At 37.9% G+C, this 17,853-nt stretch overlaps 1 protein-coding gene across 1 annotated transcript in view; it reads left to right on the plus strand.

Moving 5' to 3' along the window:
• The window catches only part of MRPL3 (mitochondrial ribosomal protein L3), a 29,127-nt gene extending 15,027 nt beyond the window's left edge, over positions 1-14,100 (plus strand). Inside the window, exons 7-10 of the mRNA XM_056484648.1 lie at positions 983-1,091; positions 2,804-2,881; positions 3,882-3,959; positions 11,385-14,100. Of these exons, the coding sequence (XP_056340623.1) occupies positions 983-1,091; positions 2,804-2,881; positions 3,882-3,959; positions 11,385-11,534 (415 nt within the window). The 3' untranslated portion in view covers positions 11,535-14,100. The remainder of the gene's footprint in view (positions 1-982; positions 1,092-2,803; positions 2,882-3,881; positions 3,960-11,384) is intronic.
• The last annotated feature ends 3,753 nt before the right edge of the window (positions 14,101-17,853 follow it).

Here is a 17,853-nt window from a genome sequence, read left to right on the forward strand (position 1 = left end):
AAACACAAGTACTTAGCCTCTCTTAAAGTGTACTTTTCAAACCATTTTTTATTACTATTGCTGTTTACTCCTGCAGGCTTTTAAAATAAGCTGATTCTATCATAAAGTGGTGTTACAAAGCCTTGCATCTTTTGGATTCCTGTCTTGTGTTCCTGATCCCAGGCAACCCAGGGCATCCCTCCTGCAGGTGCCTTAACCTTTTGCCTTCTTAGTAGCACCATGTCTGACAAACTGATGAGAATTTCTAGTTAAATTTAATAATCAGTGCAGCCATAAACACTGTGGTCAGACTTCTCCTTTTGCACACAGACAATGCCATTTTAACACACATTTTATTCAGCTTTTCCTTTGTACAGTGGTAAGGTGATTTTTCCTATTGAGTCTGTCCCTGCAGTAAATAGAGAATTCCAAAGCCAATAATGCTGTCATATGGCTCAAAGATGAAGGACATGGACTCTGAAAATATATTGTATTTGGTATTGTGTTTTAGAACTTAGTTGTTGGATGAGTATGGATTAAGAGAATTACATGTCACTCTACACAAAGCTGCTCTCAAGAGATGAGTTTGCTGTAGTATGGAAAATGATGTTATTTCTGAGTAGCCATCTCTTTCATGTGTTGATGCTTAGGCCTGACATTAAGTTGTGGTATATGATATTATTTGGGGTTTTGACTGAGTTTCTGTTCATTTGTTTGTTTGTTCTAGTGCACACTTGGTGACAGATTCATTATGGTAACTTTTATTGAGGACAATCAAGGAATATTTTATGTTAGTCTTTTAGTGCTTCTTATTCTGTAAAACAATCTTTAAGCATTGTGCTAAAATATGTTTATGGTTTAAAATACATATTTTATTTAAGTATGTTCTTCCCTCAGGTGAGGTTAGTGGTACAAAAATCATGAGCCTGACTGAAATTGTTGGTTATTGCCAGAAACCTTATATCTGACTAACCCATGTTTGTTTCTTAATTATTTTTTTCAGAATTGGTAAAGGATTTCAAGGTGTCATGAAAAGGTGGGGATTTCAAGGTCAACCTGCAAGCCATGGCCAGACAAAAACTCACAGACGACCTGGAGCAATATCTACCAATGTGAGGATTCTCATTTCCCATTAGAACATTCTTCAGTGCTTTTAGAACAGCTTACTAAAACTGAACAAATGTAAAATAGCTAGCTGCCACATTTACCCTGTGCTTGCAGGGAATCCCAGCAGCAAAGGAAGTTCAGAAACCTGTGTAAGGAGCAGTGCTGTTCTCTTAGGCCTCGATTTATGAGCAGTCTGTACTTCTGGTAAATGCACGTATTTTAACTGAGCTAATTGGCATATTTTGTAATATAGTGAGAGGAGTAGTCTTAACACTTCAAAGAGAGTTCTAAGAAGCTTTTATCACAGCATTTATAGATTGGAAAGGATTTGCCTGTTATTTTATCCTGCAAATATAATGCTGTTCTTTGGAACCCTGGTTCCTTTTATCATCTTGCCTGGCATGTGTAGCTGCTTAATGAACTGATCCCCGTAATTTTGTAGGGAATTATTCCCAGAAGTGTGTAAGCTTCTGTGCATTTCTAAGCAGAGTACAGAATCATATTTTACATTTCAAACTATAAATAATATTAGTATAGAAGCTCATTGAGCAGGTTAATTTTAGACTTTGTCTTATAAAGGCTGTACAATATTTAGACTGAACTAAGAGGAATTTTTTTTTGCAGACTAATTAGGATCAACTGAGTCATAGTACTGAACATGAACTGTCTGTAAATTTCTTAGAGAAATTAAATGTAAAAAAGGATTAATAATGCTCAAGAGAAAAGTAAAAGCAAAATGGCAACAGTCAATGAAGTTTGAGTAATTGAGAATGTAAAAGCATGTGTTACTGATTTATAGTCCTCAGTTTCAGCTGGGAAAAGAATTCTACACCTGGCACTTGTTTTCACTGAAGAATGTAATTATTTGAACACTTAACACTATTTTAGCAGATGCTATTCATCATTAAAAAATAACCCCTCTTTACTTTTCTTTAAATTAGAATTTTCTAAGCAGTAATGCTACATGTAATTTCATAAAGTATATAGAATGAAAAATGGTATTGGAAATAGGTATGATGGGAAGGAAACAAGGTGAAAGGATACAACTGGGGAAAAACAATGCCTTGATGGTACTTTCCAATCAATGGTTGGTCATCTCAGACATTTTTGTAATCCAGGACTGCTCAGTAGGGAATCCTTTCCCTAGAATTGCATTGCAACTAATTTCCTGAAATCATGATTTTCACAAGAATTAAGAAAAACCCCAAGAAACATGATTTATGAACAGCAGAGAGGTGCAGGATACAAATCCCTTGATAACAGTGTAGAATTGAAAATTATTTCATTTTATTCCTGTCATTTTTCCCCTACCTTTGTTGTCCAGTTTATGCCCAGCCAATCAAAAATGGAGTACAGAAACTAAGGAATCCTGGGGAATAGAATTAAAAATTCCATTCTCAAGAATACACACATTAAAAAAGATCTGATTTACATCAGTGTAAAAACTTTGATTAGGGAAGGAGAGAAGCTACAGGATGTATGTGTGTGTATATATGTATATAAAAATTTTGTTATTATGGTCAAGTATTTCAGAACACGTGTAGAGTAAAATCTAACCTCTGGCAGGAGGAATTTAAACTGCTTATCAGGATTAGATTTTTTTATTAAATATTTTCAGCTTTGGAAATACCAGCATATTTTCTGTGGTGCACCTCTTGAGTTTGTAAATGTACCTCTTTCAGTTAACATGGTGATTTTGGCCTTGTTTTTAACCTAGAAAGCTGGCAAAGTTTATCGTGGAAAGAAAATGCCTGGTAAAATGGGTAACATCTACAGGACATCTTTTGGCTTAAAGGTGAGTACTGGGAATACCAGTGTGTGTATAAGGTGGTGGCATTGCCAAGCAGTGGTGTCCTGTCATTTCTGCCTGAATTCATACAGCAGCATCTTGAAGTAAGCTAGCTGGAAAGACCAGAGCAGCAAATGAGTTCTCTCCACTTCTCTTCTGGGCTACAAATACCTTATCTGAACATTCTTTGTGTTTGTGGTAGTCTGGGAACTGGGATTTCGGGTAATACTCCCACATCCAGTGTGTTTTTCACTATGTCTCATGACTTTGCCTTTGAAGGGGGAAAACAGTCAGTCTTTTGATGACTTCATTTAATGTCTCCATGCCTATTCCATTGTTCATACCCAGCCCAAATCTGAGTTGTTTGAACCTCTAACTTGATCATGGCCTTTCACTTCCATGTGCAAAAAGGAAGTTATAGTTTCTGTCCCAATTCTGATTTGTGCATAGCTACAGCAGCTCCTGAGCTGTTAAAGCTACTCTGTCTCTGAAGGCAACCTCTGCAGTTTGCACAAAAAGCATATTGACCTCTAGTTTGCCAAAAAATGCTGCTGTTGTTCTCAGTTTACTGCAACTAATTCTTTTGTAGCAGAAAATGTGTGTGTTCAGTTGAGCACCTGATTGAGTTAAGAAATTAACATATGGTCACAGGAGCATGTTCATGAGGACATTTGTTTTATTTTGTCACCTGTGATGTTTTTCATGTTTTTCAACATGCTGCTGTTGGAGGGAAAAGAAACCTAGGAGCTTTGGTTGGTGTTACACTGAACAAAGAGCTGCTTTGGTCACCAGCCCTTTAAAACTGTTTCAGCCTCTTTCTATAGGAAGCTTTGCATCCACATTGGCATGTGAGTGAATTTTGTTGCAAGTTTAGGCCTGTGCAGAACATTTTTCTTCCCCAGAGTATCACAGTATCACTCAGTTTGGGCTTTGCTGGACTTCTGTTTGTAAAACTGGGAATAATCTCTAAACAGGACTCAATGTTGGACTTTTTTCTGTCTCTTAGGTGTGGAGGATCAATACAAAACATGACATTATTTATGTAAATGGGTCTGTTCCGGGTCACACCAATTGTCTGGTGAAGGTATGTTTGCTAGTTTTGGTATTAGTGACTCCTAAGCTCTATAAAGCAATTTACAAATGCAAAACACTGGTAGGATGCAATTTTCATTTCTTCTGAGAAATCTTGTACTGTTGAATTAAAGGGCAGTGGAATCAGTTTTGTGAAAGAGCGTGGTCAGCAGGAGCAGTGGGCACTCTAAATGGCTCCTTCTTAGATGTGCACCTATGTACCTTATGATGCACCAGCACGATTGCTGAACCCTGTGGTGAATGTTTCCAGGCTATGTCCATCCCCTGTGAATGCTAACATGAGCCTGTAACATGGTGGTGAGATTTCCAGAATGTTATTTAAGTGTTGTATTGATAAATAGACAGCAAGTCCTGCTTTAGAGGTTATTTAAAGCATTCCTGTACCCAGCAGCAGTTACCTTTCCAAGAAGCAGTTGAGGTACAGGAAGAGAAAGCTGGAGTTCAAAATAAAGATCTGATCTTTGAAATCAGTATCAATGTGCCAGTGATATTTTCTGTGGCAGTCTACAGATCTAATTTCGAACTTCATGGAGATTATTTCAGTTTTCCACGGACAGTCTTGAAACAATGAGGAGTCTAATAAGTGTTCTTATGATGTAAATAATTCACACAATGTAAATAATCAAAGCAAGAAAAGTGCTTTTTAGGGGTAGTTTTCAAAGAAGATTTTTCTTTCTAATTAAGTGCATTCTGCAAACACCACTTACTTGGAGGAAGTTGTTTCCTTTCTGACTGAATGGAGTGCAGGGTATCAAATGTCTTTGTTATGAAGGACTGTAAAGAGTTTGGTGTGCATGTGCTGTATATCTGACAGTTTTAAATCCTCAGAAGTATTGCAGGGGTTTCAATGGTCCAGGACATGAAAAGTTGACGAGTTCATCAAATTCAGATGTTTTCAGACAGTTTATTATCTTCTTCTGTTTTACTGTGGACATCCAGTTTTTGTCTCTTAATTGTGGAGCAGAATTCCACAGCTGCTGGACCTTTTGTACAGCAACCTTGCTTTCAAATAGGTGTTTTGCCCATAGAAAAATGATGTTTCTCTCACTGCAAGCAAGGTCTTTTTTCCTGGGCAAGGTATCTCTAAACTGGTTTTATTTTAATGTCCAGCCCAAGTCTGGGGAATACATTACATATTTATCTTCCAATATAGTGAAAATTGTTTAAGAAATGTCTGGGAAAAGTAGTTTTCAAGACAACTTCTGCAAAATTACTGGGCGTGACATCAGTTACATAAAATTAAGTGTAGTTTGGCCAGCTTTTCATCTGTTTATTGGACTGAGTGACCTTTTTTTAACTATGTTCAAAGTATGCTTTTCTAATCCTGAGGCATGAACCTGGTTGCTCTATGTCAGTCTGAAATTTAATTAAGTGAGAATTTATTTTAGGATGTTAGTTTTAAATTATAATGTATACATACAAGCAACATAATGTAGTTGAAAAACTGAGAAATGTTTGATGCCCGGACTGTATTCTTTGGTCTTAATAGTTCTCTTAAGCAAGAGTTAATTGGTGAAACAGGTTGTGCATCTTGTTGTCTTAGTCATGCTGTTAAAATCCACACTTGGTGGCAAATGCAGATACACATCTCTCATGTTTTATCTGTAAGGATGCAGCATCTTATGAAGCAACGAGACTGAATACACTACCTGTTTTTACCAGATTATAACTTTCATTCTAATTAGACTCAATAAACTAATTTTTATTTCTGATTTTGAGTTAAGAAAACAAATATTTTTTTACACACCTGTAATATAAATTGCTTTTAAAAACTAAGCTATGTGTGTTAATACTGTATGTTCTTGTGTACACCATGAAGATCTCATTCAAATCTTTCTTCCCTTGTTGATCAGACACTGCACACTCTGCTTGGAGAAGAACATACACAGGAAAAATAAGGCTTTTCTTCCCTTAGAGCTCCTTGCTTAAGATAATAGTGTACATAAAAGATCTTGACCAAAGTGCTGCAGACTCAAACTTTCATGACATTTAATAATAAATAATGCTGTTTGAGATAAAGACACAGCAGTAGGTATTATTCCTATTAAGAAATAGGTTTCTAAAAATTACTTCCAGTCTTATTTGCAGATTAAAGGCAGTATGTAGTAAGCAACATTTCATTCCAGTTCTTTGAGCTGGTGGATCCATTCTGTGGCTTTTTCCTTGCATGAGCCATATAAATTACATTACATTCATTTTTTCCTTTATTTTTTCAACTATATCTGCAAAGAGTAGCAAAGGCTTTAATTATAAAATCAGGTAAAGCAATACTATTTGGTTCTCTTTGGTTTCTGGGGTTTTTTTTCTCTATTAGTCTTGCTGCACTCATCTGTGGTGTTTTTAGCTTGCCTTACGGCTTTCTTCCAGGATGTAGTCTTGTTTGCTTATGGACATTAATAACTTCCAGTATATTGTTTTATATTTGTTTGGATCTGCTGTTGGGAAGAGGAATTACGGGATATTAGCTGTTGTAATTACTGTTCATTCCACTAAATACCTGCCTGTAATTAAGTAGGAATAATGTCTAGGGAATTTGAATCCATCTGTCTTTGAGCTCCAGAGTGAAATATTGCATAACACTTTCCTCTTTGTGTGCCTCCAGGGGGAAGGCATTTGTGTTCAGTACCCACTCTGTGTTGCTTGGTAACCATTAAAACCATAGTGCACCTTTAAAGCATATATTTATTTTGTGTGTTGTATTTTTGGAAACTTTGTGCATCAGCACTGTATACAGACAGAGATTAAGCACTTAAATTTTTCAAGTTTTGCTTTCAGCAGAATAAAATTGCAGAGTACTAGGATTGATGGATTTCTGGTTTTAATTAGAATCAGCTTTCATTTGATATTGCACACTGAAGTGTGCAGTGAATAACTGACATCAGTAATGTTTCTAGCTAACTGGAAAATAATGAAAAAAGCTTACTTTACTGTGGATTTCTTTCTCAATTGCGAGGTCTGATAAAATTAAGAAACTTTAGGAGTGTGCTGGAATGCACAGACTTCTGTTAGAAGAGTAACATTGCAGAAGTAAGCATTTGTAAAGATCGTTGTTGGGCCTGTCAAGATCCCCTCTCTCAAGAAACACCTGTTTCTCCCTGGGGCATCTTCTAAGATCCCAGGGCCTCTAGTTACAATCTGTAATAGCTTTCTCTTTCTAAAGGTTATGGCTCTGGATTGCTCTCCCAAGTACATTACCAAAAAGTTCTTTCTTTTGTCATTCAAGAGAGATGCACAAGACTTAACTCTTTTTAAGTAGATGCCTTATAGTGGAGACCGTTATAGTATATTATAATTCATGATGTTATAGTTTGATAATGTTTGATAGTGCTCTAAGTTTAAGGCACCTGATTTTCTTAGGATATTCAGTATTGATGACTTTGAGTATATCACTTGTAGTGAACGCAGAAATTCTGGCAAATCTTGTAGCCCATAGGAGTTCCTCAGCAAGTCAAATGCTGAACTGGCCTGTTTATATGCTAGATCTCAGTTAAACTGAAGTATACAAGTTGCTTTAGTATGGTGTTCCACTTGAGCTACTAACTTAAGTCTTGAGATTCCTTATTTTTGTGGGTTTTCTTTTTTGTTTTTTTTTTTTTGTTGTTTTGTTTTGTTTTGTTTTGTTTTTTGTTTGTTTGGTTTTGGTATTTTGTGGGGTTTTTTTTGTTTGTTTTTGTTTTTTTTTAAGAGAAGTATGTAGTGATTTGCATCCTACTTATTTTGTATCACACTTCCCAGTGTTACTGTGCTGTGTTTCTGGTTGTTGATGCCTGGGTTGGGTGCACTCTGCTCAAGTTGAGGACCTGCAGAAATAGTGTGATACCTTCAGTTCTTTCATGTTCTCTGTCCTGTGCCTTGGGCCTCATTCATAGAGTTATGTGGAGGTTTAGGACAGGAGTGGTATGGTTGGGTTATTTTTTAAGAGAAAATAAGGCTGGTCAGAAATGGATATAGTTCTTGGGTTCAATTTTTATGTCTAGCTTCAAAAATAGCAAAGAAGCTGAGTTAGGTGATGTATGACACCTGGGGAGTTTATTTCTAATAACTTTATGTTTAAACACATTTTTATACACAAATAGCTTTCATTCTTTGCTGTGGGTGCTAACACAGCCTGAAGCCCAGTTAAACTACAGATGTGAGTTGTGACTTAAGCATCAGTTTTTAGCACTTGTTTAAGACTACATTAAGCCTTTTGTGATAATAGATTTCTGAGTTTGTATTTGTTTATACTGCCCATTATATTGTCAGTATAGGGGATATACATAAGTGCAGTCTACTAATTGTTTGCAAAACCCTTTATGACTGTTCTAAAGATTTAGTGACAAAAACCCAGCTAGCTCCAATTTCAGCTTTCTCTAGTATTTTTCTTAATAAAATGACCTGTCAGAGAATGCACTGTAGTGGTTATACCATCATCTGTATATACCATCTATCTCTAGTATAGTGTACTGTAGTATATAGTGTTATTAACACAGCACTTGAGTAAGCCAAGCATTCATCCTATGAGGTATACAGCAAATGTTTTTATGGATTGCAGTAACAATTTGGACTATGAGCTTGATTCCTTCTGTGGATGAGAGCTAAATTCTCTGGATTTTAGTAACACAGCATGAAAACTTACTCCTTTATTAGGGATGTTCTCAGAAGGTTGCTAGGAGAGCAGGAAGAGCTGTGCTGGGTCACCTGCACTTCTTTTCTATGTACATGCCTATACAGACAAGTGTAGCTGCTGCTGCTGCACACCAGTGAACCCCTTTATGCTGCTGTGAAATTATTGTTCAGGAATCTGAGGTAAGAGATACAGGGAACCTTTGATAGGCTGGACCCTTCATAAATGTGAAGGGAGCAGTTAAATAATTCTCTTGAGAAGTCAGATAAATCATACCATGTGTTAACTGCTAATTGATACTTTCAGGTGTAAAATGAAGTTGAGTTCTTCCTTTAAATATGAATGGTAATGATAAATACCTGGTAATAGAATAATAATATCTAACTTTTTTATCTTTCAAGGAGAAAGAGTTTCATATAGCTTGGTAGTGATGCTCTAAGATAGCCCTTTTTTGTTTAAATTGCATTTGAAAGCTATGAATGTATAAAAAGATGGAAAAAGAGCAGTAGTTTCACCAGTCAAAAGAAATACTGGCTCAATTATACCAACCAAAAAAGAAAAGAGCATATAATAAGAAAACTATTTTAACATCAGATGTGGCTTGTGCTTCTGGGATCTGTCATGCTTCTGAAGAGTTTGGAAGGGGCAAAAGGAAACACTCCTCTGAGAGCAACAATGGTCTTTTGGAGATGTTTCATGAAAATCTTAAAACTGTTTTAAGAATTCTCCATATCACACTGGAGATACTGTGTCCAAAATGCCCCTTAGCATTCATACGTGATTAATATAATGTTAAGTCTGGACAGAAATCTTAAATTCATTTAGGTAAACTAATGCAGGACTAAGATTAGACTGTTGGATTTGCCTTCAGTTAAGAGCAGATGTGTTACTGCTTAATCCTTAGGAGGAAAACAAACATTTCAATTCCTTTCATTTTCCAGGTGTCCAGAACTGCCTGCCATGACACAGCCTATATGTAACAGCACATACTATTTCATGATGAAAGTAATCAAAAATAAGAAAAACTAGACATGAAAAACATTTAAATAAGATACACATGAAATTAGTTAGTTATCATAAATAAAATCATTTAATCTTTTTGATACTAAGGTAGGGATCATGGGGGGTTTTGCTGTTGACAGAGAAAGCTTTTGGTGTGTCATAGGATTAGAGAGTAAAGGAGAAATTAGCAAGGGAAATAATAGGTAAGCAGTGAAGCAATTAAAATGTGGTTTCATATAGTAAAAGAAACAGCCACAGCATATTGAAAGGAAAGGATGATATCTCTGAAGATGCCATCCTTCAGGTGGCATTGCTGAACCTCTCTGACTGTTTTTTTTTAAACTCACTGGTGCTGGAACTGTTGCAGCAAAGGTGTGTGGACTTGGACCTCAGCCTGGTTCATTCCATCCAGATGTGCAATGTAAATTGGAAACTACAGGTCTGTCAGTTCACAAGGCCATGAAGAGAACAATTCTGTAGAAGACCTACATGAAAAGCTACTTAGCCATCCTAACCAGTGCAACACGTCAAGCCCCTCATCCCCTCATTCTTACGAAAAGGTTTTCTTTTTGTTTATCAAGCCTGCCCTTTAAAAAATATTGGAACATCAAATTTATTGTGCATGCCATCTGCAGGAATCCTCGTGGACTTTGGGAAAGGTTCAAGTAATAGTAGTTATGAATTTGGTAAATTCAGGCTGTCAGAACAGAGCATTCAGTGGGCATAAATTTTTTTCATTTAATTTTTGGCTTAAATCAGAATTGTCCTACGTGAGGTCTTTGTCCAGCCAAGTAAGAAAAAGTGTCCTGTTCTTTAAAAGCCCACCAAAAACCAAGAGGAAGAACTTATCTTCTCTTTACTAAAATTTTGTCTAATCTATTCGCACTTTTTTTTTAATCCATTTGAGTATAGTGCCTGAAAGGGATTATTACAGCTCAGGAGGAAGATCATGTGTAATAATATAGAAAAAAAGAATTTAATTTTAAATCAAATTTAAGAATTTGTAGCTCTTTTTTTTTTATTCAGAGATACCAGCCTTCTATCTGCTGCCACAGACAAACTGCTCTTTGCTGATAATTCTAGCTACTAATTTTCTTCAGAGATTGGAATTTCAGGGGCTAGATTTTAAATCTTTCCACATGTAGAGAGGTCAGTAAAGGAATTTCTCTGTGGCACCACAGTTCTTGCAAATGAACTGTCTTAGAGACCCATGACAAACTTAGGTACTGATTCCTGAGTGAAGAATTTTAGATGTTTACCTCTGCAGTCACTGAAGAACTCTGCAATAGCCAGAGGGATTCAATGCAGCACATGCACATATCTTTGCAAAATTAGTTGCTGTAATTAGTTTGCATCAGACATACAAATGCGTGTCTTGTTTGTTGAAGAGGTGATTACACTGCATAATATAATTTGGAATGTCATGTGGAACATACTGTGGGAAATAAGCACTGTTTAAACAAGCTGTACTTCTATTTAGATAACGTTTTAAAATATTGGGCAGTGAATTCGTATGAGTGGGTTTTGATTCATGTAATGACAAATTCTATTAGAATTTTTTCATTGTTGTTTAGTTTTGCTAATTTTTAAAATCTCTTTAAGGATGAGTACAAAATGTTAAATTCAATAGCTAGGGTTGATGTTAAAGTAACTGATAATTATATCTGGAAATCTTTAAACAAGTGTAATGTGAATGCTATTGGGTTTTTCCTACGCATGAAGGCTGAGTTCTTCAAATTCTAGTGTATCACTATCTGAAAATCTTCTGTAAGATTTATTAACCCTACTCTCCCCTTTCCTGCTTTTCAGGTCAGAGACAGCAAATTGCCTACTTACAAGGACTGCAATAAAAATCCTCCATTCCCTACATTTTTTGCTGATGGAGATGAAGAACTGCCAGAAGACCTTTTTGATGCGGAGATGTTCCAGTTCACAGATCCATCTGTCACATTTGCATAATGTTCCTCACATCTTTGAAAACACAGTTTTGTTATTTTCATGTACATTGCAATGCTGTATAAAAGTAAGCCTATGAATGGCAGTCTGGCCAACTGACATAAGCATTTCTGGTATTGCTATTTTGGTAAGGTAATCAGATTTCCCACTATCAGTCTCAAACCTGTACTTAAAGCAACAGGTGAGTCTGAGGGACAGGTTGTCAAGCACACCAAACTGTGTGTCTTCAGTGACTTTATGTCCTCTGCCTCAGGCTGTGAAAACCTACACAATCCTGAAAAACTGTTGTTTTGAAGATGGTTCCAGTTCATTTTCTGAATGTGAACAAATTTTGTTTCTCTTTTATGTAAAGTATACTGGGCAACTCTGATCAGTCAGAAAAAGGTTCCAGATCTGCCTTGGCATCTGAGGTGGGGGGGGATCTGTTAAGAGTAATCCAAAATAAAACAAGAAAATGCATAAGCATTGTTTTTCAGAATGAGCTTGTATTGCTTCCTTCTTTTATCCAGAGCTCTTTCTCTCCTTTTGTCTTTGTATTATTTAATGTAGCAGATTCCAAACAGATTTTCTAGAGGGAGGGGGATGGTGGCCATGTGTAGGGTGAGGGAGTGTTCGGATGGGAAGCATTTGCTAACAAAACAGCACTAGGACTGCAGGGGCCTCCTGTTTGTCACCTTTGCTAACAGCTAGTTCTGAACTTCACAGAGGGTCCCTTGAATGCTCTCTGCAGAAGTCTCTGTGCATCTACCATTGTCTTTGTATTATAATCTTATGTTGTTGCAGGAGAGCTATTTCAAAGAAAAGAAGGCAAATGTGAGGGTTTTGTCTTTATGATAATCCTCATTTTTCTCTTCTACCCCACCTTTCAATAGTAGCTGGGGTCATGCCCCTTCTACTTTTCATTTTTCATGATTTTATAATTTTGGATTGTGTAAATGCTGTCATGTATAGAAGTACATTCATAACTATCAATGCCGTCTGAGCACTTTACTCATAAGCTCTGCAGTAGTTCAAGAGAGTTTGCACACACTGTTACCATTAATACCCTGGCAGTGCTGTCTGCTCATCTTTGCAGTTTCATCACAAGCTGTGAGCTCAAAGGAAGCCACAGGTTTATGGAAATACTTTAAGGTGAACTCTGTATCAGGTAGTATTTTAGTGTGGGGAAATTCAACAAAGTACTTCAATTCCTGTTTCTTTGGTAAGAGAACTTTTCCCTTTCTGGCATAAAAAGTGAAATTCCAATGATCTGATCATGTTGCTCCAGGGAGCAGCCATTCAGGGAGTGCTGTAGCTAATGTTCCCTTCCATTTGTTCAGTTTTAAAGTTTCTGTTGAAGCCAATATTCTGTCAGAGTAATCTCTGCAGTTTGGATTTTGAAATGTATGCTGGGTGTGAGCTGTATGATTTTTTGAGGTGCTGCTTATTCATTTTTACTGAGATGTGCAGGTGAAACCTTTTCCATCTTTATCAATAATAAGACAAGAGCTGTCATAGCTCAACTGCAGACTGATGTCCCAAAGTATTTTCTGTAGAGCAGATGCAGAGTGAGATGGGTAAGATCTGATGATGTGAGCTCAGAGTAGTGCAATTCAGGCTGGAACATAAGCATCCATTAGACCCGTTTCCTTATTGTTCCCGTCTCTGTTTTCTGCTCTTCTGAGTAAAGAGGGGACTTTGAGCAGGAGAAAGCCAGGCTGAATTTATTTCAAGGAGCAAAACTGTTCATAAGTGTAATGACACCAAATGTTTTAAGTCCATCTCCAAGTTTGTTCTCAGAAAAGGCTAAGGATGTTTAATTGAACTATTTTTAGACATTATGATAGGTGTTGGAGCTGAATATTTGTTCTTCAATGCGGCCAAAAGTTGTGGCTAATCAGGATGTGCTTTTAAACTTCAAATAAAAGACAAAATTAGGCAAATATCAGGTCTTTGTGTCTCAAATGAGCCAACAGTTTCTCATGCAAAAGGATGTGTTCCTTTTTGTGAAAAGGAAAGCAAAGGGCTCTGTTTCAAATAGATGTATCTGTGTGTTTTGTTGCTGTGTCTGAGTAATGTCCGTTTAGAGCCATCGGGCAACGTTTGCTCAGGCAAGCAACAACAGCAACAAAAATAAGTTCTTATTCCATATAGTAATTAAAGAAGAAAGAACTGCACATTTTACCAGGAGTCTGAATCCTGTAGGACAACCTCCTACCCAATCTTGGGTGCTGTTATGTTTCCCAAGGAAGTAATTGTTGGCAAGCTCTGCTACCAGTGCCATAATTTGTGAAGGTTGCTATATGTTCTCCCCCAAGACTTCTCTCCAGGCTGAACAACCCCAGCTCTCAGCCTGTCCTCATAGGAGAGGTGCTCCAGCATCTGATCACCTTTGTGGCCTTTTTCTGGAGTCACTCTAGGATCTGTGTCCTTGTGCTGTGGGCAAGGCGCTGATCTGGGGTTTGTATGTCCGGGGGCTCGTTCGCTCCTCCTTATGCTGTTGTGTGTGTTTGGGTTAGTGGGGTGTTTTTAACATCAGGAGCATGCTGCTCTGGAGGAGGATGTAGGGTTAAGCTTTAGCTGTATCTCTGGCTTCATGGCGTGACTGCTTTGAAAAATAAATACTCTTCAATAATAACTCCTCTCAGTGGTTCTGTAATAGTACGTGAATAAACAGTGTCAAGCTTACAATGTAAGTTGAAGGTAAAAAGACAGCAGGAAGAGGAAATCAAAACACTCATGTATCACTTGACAACATAATTGCAGCCATTGATGATAAACAAGGAGAGTTTATTTCTCTTGAAATACCATACTTTCAAATACCATTGCTCTGTCGTTATAGACAAGACTGATAAACATTTTCGTTTGCTATTTTCACTTCATGTGGAAAAATGTGGGTTTTGCTCTGTTAGTGTTTAACAAATATTATTCTAGTAAACCGAAGGGGTGAGAAGCTTATGTATAAAATTCCACCCTCCTTACTGTTTCCTTGCTGAGTTCTAGAAGTCCTGGAGGACTTCAATGATCCTAGAGGCCTTTGCCAACCTTGAAGACTTGATTGAAAGAAAACTGATTAGGATGTAAACTGTAAGGGGTTGAATTGCATAACCCAGACCCTAATCAGAGGCTTCCCACTGGCCAGCCCAGTGCTTGTGAGCTCCAGTACAAGTTCCCCTGGAAAGCCAAGGTGAATACTATTCAAAGGAAGTTGCTGGCCTTGTGCTAGGGTGCTTCATAAAATCTGGCTGATAGAGGGGCCCTGTGAGGACTGTGGTGGGGTTCATTAATTTTATGATTGTTGTGTCTATAGCTATGGTTAGCTTGGGTCATTCTGATTTATGTCATTCCCCCACCTCCTTGAAATTTTGCATGGGAATCCCTTGGTTTCATAACTGTAAACATTATTTGTACATGAGGTCGTCCAATAATTAGCTCCTCTGCCCTTCATTGCACAAATAGTGCTTATTAATTGCATTTAATGAGCATCTCTCACCTGCAGAAAATTGTCCTGCTCTGTTGCACACCTTAGCATGTAGCATAGCTTAGTACGATTTATTTATACAACATGCTTGAAGGTCCTTAACAGCTGTAAGAACATGCAGGAATGCTGACCTTGGCCTTGGGTGTCTGTTGGTTTCTGGGGAAGGAATTTAAGTTGGTTACACGTGGCCTTAATGTTACCACACCAGAGAAAGAATTCATTTCACTGGGTGCAGCTCTGCTGTGTCTGGAAGTGTGGCAGCAAAACAGACAGATGGCAGTTTTTCCTGAGGAATGTGCACAGCCAAGTTGTGTCAGGAAGGAAGGGAGTACCTCAGGACTGGTAGTCTCCAAACTGGTGCAGGCTGCTGAATTCTACCTCATGAAGTGCCCCAAAGGCATGTGGGATGTGAACTGTAGAAGACTATCACACTGCTCCAGTCCCCTGCCCTTCTGTCAGTGCATCTTCCTTGCATCTCTCCCCTCGTTTCACAGACATGTGTGCACGGTAAGTGGGAATGTGGCACTGGAGTGGGCATCAAGAAAGATTTCCAGCAGCATCAATGTCCATAATAATGTCCTAGTTCTCCCTCATTCCATTAAGGTATTGTGTGTGGGGTCCTACCTTTGTGCATGGTTGATACAGCCTGGAATAATTTCTGTTGGAATACTGAAGCCCTGAGCTGTGGTTTTCTCTGAGAAAATGAGTGCAGTTTTTAGTGTGAACACAGAAAATGAGTTGAATTATTTGCTGTAATGTAATGAGTATATGCTGGAGATGGGGCCCTGTGTGCTGTGGTGGTGCTTCTCAAATTCCTATGTGAAATATCTGGCATAAGATGTACATATTGAAATCAAATTATGCATAAATCCAGATCTGGGATTTAGGAAGAGGCAGGATTGCTTAATTGGCTTAAACCAATTTCATATCAATCAAATTGTGCTATATAATTTGCTTCACATTTCCCTGAGTGACACAGTCTTCCAGTCAGTTAAGTCAAATTTTCATTTGTCTGTTTTTATATCCTTCCTCATTTCCTTTCTAGTAGAAAGTAGTAGGAAACCTTTAAAAATTTGAGTTTTTTCAGGCACTCAAAACCTTGAAGAAGGTCCCTTGGCAACCTGATGCTCTATTGAAAGACAGAATGACTCATCATTCATAGGCAAGAGTCATTTTATAAAAGTCTCCTTTTTTATTTCTAAAAGATCAAGAGGAAAGATCAAGATTTCTGAATCAGAGTATTTTCTGCATGTGCCCTCTCCTGAAGTGATGTTCCACAAATTACCACCATATTCCTTCCCCCTGAAATCTTTTTTTGCTCTGTGCAATAGTGAGCTTCAAGCACAAATTACAGTTTTGGTGCCTCAGTACTGCTTAGTATACATACATCCAACACCATGCAAAATGGGCATGAAAATTTGGCAGTGGGCAATGAGAGGTTTACTACAGGGTACATATTTCAAAATCACCTTTCTCTGCAGCAAGCCAGAAATGGATTTTTTTTCCACTAGTTTGTTCTCAAATTCACCACTTCTTTTCAAGGGGAGATTTTTCTCTGGAGTTACCATGTTCTTCCTTAGGCTGGCTTGAAATTTTCCTTTATTGGAATATTTCCTTTATTTGAGAGCTGCATATGAGAAAAAGCTTGATAGAAAAGAAATGTTTTATTTCGTTACCCTTTTCTTTCCTTTCCCTTGATCACAAGTTGAGAGAGAAATGCTTTCCCTATATTGCACTTAAAGAGAAAATCAATTGTTTTCTGTGAAATTGCCAGTTGGTTTCTGACCTGCTGCTTCACCCCCTCAGAGCAAGGTGCCGTGAAATGTCCTTTGGCTCTTTGTCACACAATCTTGGATCCACTGAGCCGTGGCTGTGAGCCCAAAGGCTATCATCCTCAGGCACAGCAAGCACCAGAGACAGGATGTTTCAAGCCTTGTTATTTGAAGCTGCTGGACTCTTTAATGGTGTGGCTGCAGAATCCTGCTGTTATGGGCTGTGCTGAGGGCACTCACCCACCCCTATCATACACACACTCTGGAAGGAGGCTCAGGGAGGCTTTGTCTTCTTGTGCCACTGAAAAGCCAAGGAGTGCTTGTGGAAGCAGTTTGCTGTTAAAGCCATCACCTATTACCAGCTCTGACTTAGCAGCTGAATAACCCAAGCACCACAGTGTATGAACTGTGTATGTAAGTGCCTGTCCTCCAGTGCTTGCTGTATGTTATCCCTGACCAGCAGTCTCAGGGTCAGCCTTTCCAGCTCCACCTGTTTACAGTTCAGTGCAACTGCTCCAGTTGGCAAAACAGTGTTCTCTTCTCTCTTTGAAAAAAAAACCAAATGGACTCCTGAAACTTCAGTGTAGACACATAACAAAGGTGTTGCCTGCTCCCCTCTTGTGCATCCCCCCAGTCAGATCTACCCTGTTCACTGATGTCCAAAATCGGTGCTTTGGTGTGAACATGAAGCTTGCTCTTGTCTGAAATGCAGACTGTATTGGAAATACCAGGTGGTGTTATCTGAAGCCAGTGCTTTAACTATTAATCACCTAATGAGCTTTATTGTGGATGATTAAAAGTAATTGTATGTTTTCAAATAGAGAGAGATTTTGACAAAAAATTTTCAGTTATTAATCATCCAGTGAAAATAATAGCTGTTTTAAATATGTGAAAGTGTCTCATCTATTAATTCATATGTAAGAAAACGAATGCATTACTAGTGCCCAGTTCTTTACTTACAAAGTATTTTTCAAACCAGACTCTTACCTTTCCAAGTGCTATTTATGTGCAGTTAAATTTAAACTAGTAGATAGTGGCTTCAAGCCTGAGATGTCAGTATATCACAAGATTCATCCCACAGACTGTGGAC

This window comes from Oenanthe melanoleuca, chromosome 2 (genome assembly GCF_029582105.1).
Source record: "Oenanthe melanoleuca isolate GR-GAL-2019-014 chromosome 2, OMel1.0, whole genome shotgun sequence".
Taxonomy (NCBI): domain Eukaryota; kingdom Metazoa; phylum Chordata; class Aves; order Passeriformes; family Muscicapidae; genus Oenanthe; species Oenanthe melanoleuca.